Raw genomic sequence first — 11,189 nt, forward strand, 5'->3', positions numbered from 1 at the left:
GGAGGTAGGACCAAAACCAGGATAAGGCTAGCGTGTTGCTCTCGATGCTGTCTGCACGTAGCTTGGCTGGATTGTAGGTAGCTGTGTCCTGTTGCATGTTGGATTGAAGAGCCCAGAACTCTTGCAGTCTGTGCTGCCAAGCCAGATGGTGGCTTTTGTTTTTACTGTGTTGGCGTATTTTCTTTTCCTTTTCTCTTTCCTTTTTGCATGAATCAGCGAGCACAAAAAATTAGGTTTCCACCAGCTACATGTTTTCTTGCATTTGCATCCTTCTTTCTGTGATGCTGAGGAGCGTTTCCTGTGAAAATTTTGAAACGTGCTGTGCTGGGAAGATTTAGCCACGTCTGTGCATGGCTTTGTAATGGTTTGCCTAAAGGTGCGACGGTGAACTGGTGCAGTTACGTGTGCGTGTGCGCACGTTGCCTCAGACAGCTTTTATGTGTCCGCACCGAGGTTACATTGATTTAATAAGTTGTGTGTGTGTGTCTCTAAGCAGTTTATAAATACTTAAAATAGGTACTAAATCTTTTTTTCTCATTTTCACATGCTATTTCTCTTTAAGTACAAAGTGTTGAGAGCGTTTGGGTGGTGTTAATTAGAAAGCTTGTCTTAAGCCTTTTCCCATGAGTGAGCATAGATTTATTATGGATTTTTTTAACGCATCTTTTTATGCATATTGGTTTCAGTTGATGGCATTTCTCAGTGACTGCTTCAAAAGAATAAGCTGGTTAAGCAAATATTCAAATGAGATCATTGCCCATGAAACATAATATGTTTACTTACCTTTTTTTAATGTTATGGCACAAATTAACACCCCCTCCAAATCTAGAGGACAGTTACATGGTTTTTATCATTTACATTAGAATATACAGTAGTGTGATAATCTCCTCATGATTTTTGCAGCAATAGGTGGCAAAAGGTATGCACTATTAAAATCATTTTTATTGTGTAAAAACAAGCTTGTTACCTAAAGTCTTTTATTTAGTCTTTTGCTTGTTTGCGCCTTTTTTCTCCCTTGATGTGTTTACTCAAGGCTGTAGTTACTCTCTTCCTACAGTATTGTAGTTCTTGATTTATGTCAGTAAGGGGAGGAGAAACTTTGTTTACTTGACTGAGTGACTTTATCTTCCTTTTCGTAGATTGAACAACAGCATCTCTATCCCATGTACAGAAATGGGATACGGTGCTTCTATTTCGTGGATGAGAGAACGAGTTTCATGTTGATTTCTGTTCTTTTTTGTAAAATTATTTGCCTTAAAGAACAGTCAAAGCAAGAAGATGTGGTATCTTCACATGCTGTTTTGGTTTTGTTTTTTGGAATGGCAGACCCCTACTAGAAACTGGAACATAAAGAAGAGTTGCTTTGGGTGAACGATGCTCAGAGATACGATGAAGTCCTGGAGTGACAGCCAGTCAGACCTCTACAGCAGTGACCAAGAAGAGGAAGAACAGATGATTTTTGGAGAAAATGAAGATGATTTGGAAGAGATGATGGATTTAAGTGACTTGCCTACCTCACTCTTTGCTTGCAGTGTTCATGAAGCTGTGTTTGAGGTACAGGAAGAAAAGGTAAGGTAGAGAGAGGCATATTTGCGGGATATTATTGTAAGTATAGATAGAGCTGTTGAACATTTTTGTCTGGATTGTCAGTGTATTACTGCATATCATAATTGGGAGAAAAAATCCAAACCAAAGTATTTACCTGGTAAGCTCAGATCAGCATGAGTCCAATTACCAAAGAACAGATAATACTACATTTTTCTGGCATTTGAAGTTGTTAATGGATATACAGTCCTTCTCCCATGAAAAGCTCTTCTGATTTTTTCTTTTTTCTCTTTATTCAAGGTACCAAATCCAAGGGCAGATTTAAATAAAATCTGAAAACAAATTTAAATGTTTTATTTCAAGGCAAGGATTCTGTTAAAAGAGCATTACGAATTTGCAGGATGCTTGTTCTGACTTGAACACCTTGAAAGTGGCTTATAAAGACCTTATAATAAACTAAATCTTCTCTGGCCTGCTAACGTTGTATTCAGTCAAATCTCTACTTTCCCTTTCCTTCCAAGAGCATCAGGAATAATTACGTACGCTACATGAGTGAGGGAAAATAGGGGCTGATATGAAAGCTTTGGCCTGCAGCTTCTTCAGTTTCAGTTTACAAAAGTACTTAGGAAGTTTTGCTGCAAAGTTTTCAGCATCTGAGGGAAAGCTGTGGTGTCAGATAGGAAATGCTGCTCGGTGCCTCAGAGTTGCTAAGTTGCGTACTTGTATTTAAGCCGATCTTTCAAATATTTGCTGTGAGCTGAATTCCTAAGCCAGTGCTCCTAACAAATGGACATTCAAAATAAAAGGAACAGTGATCGCTTGAGAACGTGCGCATGGTGTCACACAAACAGTTTGTAAAGCAGCTTACAGATCCGCTTTTGGAGGAGGGTATTGCATAACGAGAGCTGTTGCTCTTGTAGTTTGTGGTAATTGTATTCCTACGGGTACGAAAGAAAGGTGCCAGAAAAGGCTGTTGAGTCTTTAGTGGCTTATTTTCAGATGCAATGCTTTATTTTTTTTCTTTCCCATGTTTTATAGAGAGAATGAGATACAGTTCATTAGCCGTTATTTATATGCCTGGTGTCAAATGCTTTTCTTCAAAGAGCATGAGTTGTTGCTAGCCTATGTACGTCAGTAGAAGAGTTAATTTCTAGCCTTGTATATTAGCGCTGTTTTTACTGGAAAACAAAGCAGGTGATGCATGAGAGTATGTAAATCATATGTCATCTGATTAAAAAAAAAATCAAGATGGTGTCTCCCTTTCTAGATAAATTTTTAACTCACTGATGACTGATTTAAATTGTTACTGTTTCTACTAGATCAGCTTCTAGTTCAAAAGGCTTTTGTAAGCAGGGAGCACTCCTTTTGTTTCGGTGGTTACTACCCTTGGAAGAAGGTAGTAAAGCATCAGTTAATCAAGGGAACATTAAATAATGCACTGCACTAATTTAACTCTGATGCTACAGAAGCAGTGCCCCATAGTTCGTTGTGTGTCCGGTATAGAAACCGTGCACGGGAAATGCTGCCTTGCTAAATTGTTTTGCACATGTCTACGTGTGATTTCTCATTTTAACGCACACTTGCTTTTTTCCATGGAAGTATCCACAGCACATCCGTGCATACGAGGTGTATCAAGGGAGGCATGCTAGCTTTTTCTCTAATGATACTGGCATAATTAGTTGCCACGTTAAACCACTTGTAAATTTAGCCACAAATCTAAAATTTTAAATGTTTCATTTAAAGTACAGTTTGTAAAGTGTACCGATTCTACTGTCAGCAAGCTCATCTAAGCTGATTGTCATAGCCGAGACACTAGTTTAGAATAGGTCAGAATTGTACGTTATATCTATAAATAGAACATTTACTATGCAGACTTCTTCCTAGTGCTCGGAAGAATAGAGGTGCTTTGATATATGGCTTTTATCTGTTTTATGAAATTCAGCTTAGTCAGCCCCTGGACGCGCATTTCAATGGCTTGATTTACTTCTGCCTACATCTTCTTTCGAAGGCTGAATGCACAGCAAGCAGTTAATGAAACAAATGGAAATTGTGCTGTCTGTGCACGGGCAGAAAGCAGTTTGAAAATTTGTGGTGGTTTGGGGTTTTATTGGGGGGGGAGCGTGTTTGATGGCACTTAGGGTTTTGCTGCCCAACGACCTTTTAGTTCGTTTGGTAACACTAGCAAAGCTAGCAGCACTTGCAAGCAGGCAGTCAGTCTTCCTCTTCCCTGATTTTGTAGTGGTCACAACTGTACAAAATAGATTGCCCGGTTCTGTATGTAGGCACAAATATTTTACGCTCAGCATTTTCATTGGTGAAACTTCACATAAGTGAGTAATGGTTAATATTCTGGTAAGGAGAAAAGACTAAAAAGACATTATTGACTTGAAATCTGTATATTTAATTCTTATGAAGCATTTTGCGTAGGTTCTGTTTCTGCCCTGATTCTTTCATCCATTTTTTTGACCTTTTCTAGCTATATTTCTGTTTTTACTGCTGATTTGTTAAAGCAACGCTTAAACATTAACAGGTCATGTTGAATTGACTGTTAAGTTGTTGAATTTAATGCGGTCAGTTTCCACTTTTGTTTCAGTGTTGGCAGTTAAATACACGGTATGTTTACAGAAGAACCATAAGGTGTCTAAGTTGGCACACATCTTTTAATAATTTTGTCTTTTACATAGCATCTAAAAGTGTTTTTTCAAGTTTAGTTTAAACAGCAAAAGGTGAAAAATTCAGATAAAGTACGTATTGTTTCTTTCTCAAATACTCACCTTTCTGAGGCTAATGTCATGATTGGAACGCTGTCTTCGTCATTTTCAGTTGCAGGGTTGATCCACGAGATTGCAGTTTTGGGTTTGTCAAGTACAAAATTTGGCCCGTGTGCAGAAGGAACGGGTTTTCTGACTTAATGAAGACCTTGACGTTGTACAGATTGGAGAGAATAGTGCAAGAAAATAGTGTTTTTGTTAAAACTAACATGGGCATCATCTGAAGAAGTTCTTCAGTCTTAATTAAAATGAAAGCCCCTCATCCTGTAAGTATTTTTACAGGAAGGAAGGCATCAGCAGGATTTTTGTAAAGAGATGGGTGTCTGTTGGAATCAAGCAAATTAACTATTGTCATTGGAAAGAGTTCTTGCTTACGTAGATCTCTCCAAATAACTGAATATTATCAGAACATAGTAAATAAAACTGAAAAGAGATTGCTTGCATACTTCTCATCTATTGATTTTAATCTGACTTTTTACATTGAATGAAAATTTACACTAGGAAATTCCCTAGTGCATTTACACTAGGAAAAAAAAGAAATATCTGTAAATTAGGTCTCCTGTAGATCAGAGAACTAGTAAATTAAACCAGATTGAATTTCATAACAATGTAGTTGTTATTTTTTAAAGAACTTGAGGATAAGATTCCATATTCAATAAAACATGGGTTTTTTCAATTTTTTATGTTTGTGACCAAGTGTTGTTTAGTAGTAATAGATTTTTGTCTCTTCCAAAGTAGTCTTATTCATTCATCCTGAGAATTTTGACATCTTCCTTAAGCACTCGGTACTTTAGCTTATCTAATATAAAAACTAACTGATTTGCATAGTATTTTTGGAGACGCTTGGGTGAAAGTCATGTGCAAATACCAGTATTTTTGTTGACATCTGTGCTTTTGAGTAACTGTCGCTAGGTGGCACTTTATGTATTAAGAGTTTTGTGCACTTGTTCACCTCAATGTGCTCTTGGAATTCAGATTTGAATAGTGAGACAAAGCAGTACGACACTGAATACAGATTTGCAAGTTGGGGTAACTGAGGCAAGTGTGGAATGTGCGGGTTTAGAAGGCGGTTAAGGAAATTACTGGGATTTGGGAGAGGAAAGTGAAAGGAAAATGCCTTTTCATTGAGTGAAAATGTTCATTTTGTGTTTGGAGAATCTTTGTACTTCATCTCTAGGAAAGATTTGAAGCACTTTTCACAGTCTACGATAATCAAGTTACATTCCAGTTGTTTAAAAGCTTTAGAAGAGTAAGGATAAACTTCAGCAATCCAGAGGCAGCAGCAAGAGCACGGATAGAACTGCATGAAACTGACTTCAACGGGAAAAAGCTGAAGCTGTACTTTGCACAGGTATTATGGAACACTATGATGTGTCCCTCTTTCTTCTTTGTTCCACTTTTGCCCATGAGTTTCATTTGTGACAGATACCTGAAATTACCTTCAACCTCATTCTTCTATCCTGAGAGGTATTACTTTCGCTCGTGGAGAAAATTCCTGCTTTAGGGGACAGTTTTGCTTTTCAGCTCGAGCTTACGGAGTTGTAATTGGTGTGGAACAGTCGCTGCACAGTGACACAGACCACCTTCCCCCATATGCAAATAGAAATGTGCTGAAAGAAAATAAATGGGTCCAAAGATCTCTTTAAAAGAGGTGCTTTGCAGGCATATTCTTCTTAGAATCATAGAATCACAGAATTGTTTAGGTTGGAAAAGACCTTTAAGATCATCAAGTCCAACCGGTAACCCAGCACTGCCAAGGCCACCACTAACCCATGTCCCTAAGCACCACATCTCCCCGGCTTTTAAATACCCCCCGGGATGGGGACTCTGCCCCTTCATGTGTCACATGCAGCCACGTTGTCAACACTTACACAGGCCAATTTCTTACCCGCAGCATTTCTCCAGGGTGTCATACCAAGAACTCACAAAAGCTGTACTACTTTTATTTTTAAAGCCAGGCTGAATTAAGCATTGCTAATACAGAGAATGGGCATGAATTATTGGGGAAGTAGACTAAATAAAAAGAAAATTAATATTTGTTACCTTATTCTGCATCTCCTGGCTTTTGTCTTCAGGTACAGGTATCCAGTGAAATAGGCGACAAGTCCTACCTCCTTCCTCCACAACCTGTTAAACAGTTCCTGATATCACCACCTGCGTCGCCGCCGGTTGGATGGAAACAGAGTGAAGATGCAACTCCCCTGATAAACTATGACTTGCTTTGTGCTGTCTCCAAGTTGGGACCAGGTAGGAATATTTACCTGCTTTTGTTGAGTTACTTAACTTCAAAAATAGTTATTGAGGGAATTTATCTACTTATCTTTCTTTCTGTGAGAAGAAACTGAGTCTGTCCTAATGTCATATTTCTTACTTGAATAAAACGATCCACCACTTTCCTTACTTAATTCGTTAATTGACTGAAAGTATAGCACAGAACTGGATTGTGTGGTAGTGACTTCATCACATCCACGTACTGAGTTTTGTCTCAGTATTAAGTAACAAACAAGAGGAGGAATGGAAAGTTCAGTCCCTTGCAGATGGACAGCTCCAGTAATTAAGGATGCTAATATGTACTTTGTGCATTTAATCGTCAGACTTCTTTATGAGCCTTCCTAGGAAACGTGCTGTTTGCTTTCTGTGACAGGCAGAGAATCAGGAGGCTTAATGTTTTCAAATGCTTTTGTAGCTTTTCATTTACAAATGTCATATAAAGGCACAGCATAAATGATGTCACTTAAAAATTTGCATGCTGCTTGTCTTCTGATGTCTTCCGTGTTTCATGATAGTTTTTTGCATCCCTCCCTCCCTTCCTTTAAATATCAGTTAAAAGATTGATTGTATTCAAAGTACGGTATAACAGATACAGGGGCTATTTTAAAACATTTAACAGGTGTGGTGAAGTGTGGAAGTTGAGCTAGTTAAAGGTGAGATGGGAATAAATGAATATTGGATTGTGTTACTGCAGCTGTTAAGGAGTTTTTGAGATAAAGTGGCTTAGTGCTGTTCCTTGGGGATGCTCCGAGCATGATTTTTGTCTGCTGCTCTTTAGGGGAGAAGTACGAGCTTCATGCAGGAACAGAATCAACTCCTAGCGTAGTTGTCCATGTCTGTGAAAGTGAGACAGAAGAGGAAGACGAAATAAAAAATCCCAAGCAGAAGATCGTGCAGACAAGGCGTCCAGAACCCCCTGCAACAATACTGAATGAATCGAAGGCATTTGATTGTACGCTGGAGGTGGGGGGCACTCTGCACTGTTAAATCCTGTGATGCTCAAGGTAGTATCAAAAATCAGACAATGAGTACGTGTGTTGATGTCTGTACTGCTGCTATATGTTATGTATAGCGACAACAGATTTTACTTGTAGTTGTCTCTCATGTTCAAGATTTCGGATGCCAATGCTCTGAAAAGCACTTTAATTTTAGGGACTAGTCCCCCAAGTGTAGCAAATCCGCCTGACTTGAAATGGTGAAAAATATTGTGTTGTGGTTTTTTGTTGTTTGGTTTCTTTTAAGATGTTACCCTTTTCTTTATACTGTACAGTGTGATGTACCAAGTGCTGAGATAAGATCTTTCTTACTGTCACAATTGGATTCAAGAAGGTTCATTGTATAGCAATTAAAAGCTGATCTGTACTGGTACAACAGCTTCCAGTTAATATAGTGTTAAATGCAAGTGAAAGGTACTCTTTATGCTAAAATCCCTTCCCAGCCAGTGATCTTCTGAGGTGAAGATGAATCTTTGCTTTTCTCAGAAGTGCCAAGAATGTGTTTTTAATTTGACATGAGGCACAAATACACGTACGGAGCTAAATTCCAGTAGTTTTGCTAACTACACAGAAAAGAACACGGGAGGAAGAACCACAGAGCACTGAGAAGACAGACTCGGGTCTGTCGCCGACACTGCTGCTGCTACTCCCTGTGACGGTACACCGACAGGTACGCTGGTTCGCACTGACCCCTGAGGAGTGACGGCCCGTCCCTAGAGGGAGGCAGGGATTCAGCTGCTGAATGTGTCGTCTCCGATCCTCTCTGAAACTACGGTAATGTTTGTTCCTCTACAGCCCTCGAGATGGCCTACCTTTATAAATAAATGCAGTGACTGTTATGTTGTGACTACATTATGCTAGGAGATAAAACATCTAGGGTTAATTTTTAACTTGTGCTCCTGAACTTCTCCAGTCTGTTTCGTATTTTTTTAAGACAATCGGTTGCCTGGCTTAGCCGGTTTTTACGCAGTTTCAGCCCTTGTTTGCTGTTTTTCATGAAGACTGTGCGGCATCCTGTCTGTCTGATAGAGCATCTGCTACTTTTGAGACTAGGATGCATCTTTTAAAATACAGATCTTTAATTTTGTGATCTTGGGTTAAGTGTTTTAGTAGGAGGAAAATATGCCTCGGTATGCTGACACATGCTCCTATGCTTTTATGCTATTTTATAACCAACCTTTTTTAGTCTAGACAGATTCTTCTTTTTTCTATTTAAAAAAATAAAATTATTTGTGAACAAACCAGGCTGCTGATGTTCATACATATAAATCATTCAGAAATTGGCCTTTTTCAAATTCATTTTAGTGTTGTTCAGTTCTACATGAAGTGCTTACTGAATTTTCAAAAGTGTTTTCACTTGATTGATGGCGGAGAGAAAAAGTTAACGGTCGTGAATTTGCATGGGCATGGTAGTTTTCAACTCCGTATTGTGCCGGCTCGTGATCCCATCCTCGCGTTGCAAAATGGGATCCTGCAGGCAGGTCCCCGTTCCAGAGGCAGGAATAGTAGATATTATAAAGGTAGGAAAATGGGGTTTGTTCATCTTGCCTCCACAGGCGTGATATCTATATCTCTCGTCAGGTACTAAACTCAAAGTCCGACTTCTCTGTCTCACTGTTCCATGTTATTAAAAAAAAAAAAACCACAAAACCCTTGTATTGTCCATCAGACTTGTGTATTTTTAAAATTCCAGAAGTCCGTTTTGGATTTTCTGTGGTGTTTATATTTTAATTGTTTCATTTCTATCCCATTGTAGAAGTTGCTGTAAGTAGGAATAAGTGGAAAACCTTCAGAAACAGTTTTATAAGGCAAATGAAGCAAGAATTGTTGTCAATGTATCTTGTGTAAGATGTGTAACAACTTGCATTCCGACATCTTCCATTGTGTAAAGACACTTAAAATAAAAACAATGCAGTGCCATTCACATGTGGTTCTTTAACTGTATTCCATACTGGCCCAAGTTCGATAGATAAGTTTTGTAATAGTGTTGAGTGAACAGTTGAGAGAGTTTTTGGTTTTCCGTAAGCAAATTATTGGAAAAATAGTGCTGAAGAGGATGGGGATTTCACCAGAACAGTCCCGGGAAGAGCTGGGCTGGCGGAGGGACGGAGGTTTGGTGGTGGTGTCGGGTGCCTGTCGCAGCAGAGCTGCATCTGGATCCCTACCCCGCGTTAATTTTGCAGAGGAGTCTGACGCCTGCTTAGGCTGGCGTGGGAGGGAACGTTGGGTTGCGGTAGTGAGCTCTGTAACGGATTTGTGGTAATAAAGATAAATAATGACTTCCAAAGACCCATTTGCACAGGAGGAAAAGGGTCAGACTTTATAGAAAACGTGCACGCATTGATCGACAAAATTGTGAAACGGCAGCTCGTTGCGTGTGCTTTTGCCCCACCAGGTTCCCGTCTCTCGGATCAGGCAAACTCGGGCGGGTTTTTGCGGTAGCCAGCAGAGGGAGGCTGGCTGCCCTTCCCCTAACGCGCGCCGGCGCAATGTAATTGAATTATATTAAAAATGCTACAAAATCACATTCCTTTACTGTACGTGAAGCCCTGCCTCGTTTCTGTGACAGTGCCTGGGGCCCCATTGTGCAAATATAATGGGAGATTTGTCTAGCAGGCGGTCGTTCGCCTGGAGCCGAAGGGAGTCGGGTGCCTGGCTCCGCGCAAGGACCAAGGTGGGTGGGCACGGAGGAGGTGAAGCAGAGGCTTCACAACAAGGAAAATCTGAATTTAGCCATCGATCAACACCAGAAGTGATTCTACTCCGCTTTTACTCTGTCCATAATCTCCAGGGTGACTGAGCCTTCCTTGTAAAATGGAGGAAATTCAAGTTTGCTTTATTTACTCCAGGTGATGATTCCGTAATGACCACCAGAACCTGTTTCTCGTCATCACTGACCTGCTGTTAACTGCAGGGCTGTGTTCAGAAGTAGGCTGGCACTGGTGCCTCATCCTTTCTGAGCTTGCGCTTTGTGTAGATAAATATCCCCAATTCCTTTATAGCATTCTTCTTGAGAAGCAGCTGCAAAAACGTATGGTTGTTTCTCTGGGCCACCTGCCTGCGTGTTCTGGAGAACAAGCTGCCGGGAGTACTTTATTTTATAATAGCTAAGAATGGCCCTTATTTTTGCGGTCCTGTGATTGCTGCTCCTTGTTCTGTTTCTGCCTTGTTACTGAACGGCTTCCCCCCAGAAAGACCTCATGCATAAAACGTCTCTTGCTTAATTTATTTTCTGAAAGGTTATAGTTCCATTTTTGTCTGGTTTTGGATTACCCATCTTTTTTAGCCCAGCACAGAAGATTGTCTTATGAGTCTTACGCTTCCCAGGTTTTGTTTACTTGCTCTGCTTAATGTGTAAAACTTGCTAGGAGGAGTTCACGGTCCGGTGTGCTTCTAACGCGGGAAGAGACCGCGGCCAAGCCTCGTTCCCGTGGAGAAAAACGCAGCCGTATTTCCTTTACCGAACGGAGCGGGAGGCAGCGTTGCGGCACGGCGCTGGGACCTCTGCGTCCCGCGGGCGCCGAGGCCAGCCTGAGGGGCGCGGGGACGCTGGAGTCGCTGGGAGGGAACCGCGGTCCCCGACGCCTCCGAGGAGCGGGTGCTTACG

At 40.5% G+C, this 11,189-nt stretch overlaps 1 protein-coding gene across 4 annotated transcripts in view; it reads left to right on the forward strand.

Annotated features, from left to right (window-relative positions):
- RCAN3 (RCAN family member 3) overlaps nt 1-9,506 on the forward strand; it is a 20,712-nt gene extending 11,206 nt beyond the window's left edge. For 3 of the 4 annotated variants that reach the window (XM_082329703.1, XM_082329702.1, XM_082329701.1), the window contains 4 exons: nt 1,327-1,569; nt 5,494-5,667; nt 6,392-6,563; nt 7,366-9,506. In XM_082329703.1, coding sequence (XP_082185829.1) covers nt 1,375-1,569; nt 5,494-5,667; nt 6,392-6,563; nt 7,366-7,574 — 750 coding nt within the window. In that variant the 5' untranslated portion in view covers nt 1,327-1,374 and the 3' untranslated portion in view covers nt 7,575-9,506. Of the gene's footprint in view, nt 1-1,326; nt 1,570-5,493; nt 5,668-6,391; nt 6,564-7,365 lie in introns of those variants that run through there. The other variant, XM_082329700.1, reaches the window with a different exon arrangement.
- Nucleotides 9,507-11,189: the final 1,683 nt, after the last annotated feature.

Source organism: Platalea leucorodia (assembly GCF_965183815.1).
Source record: "Platalea leucorodia genome assembly, chromosome: 18".
NCBI classification, from domain to species: Eukaryota; Metazoa; Chordata; class Aves; order Pelecaniformes; family Threskiornithidae; genus Platalea; species Platalea leucorodia.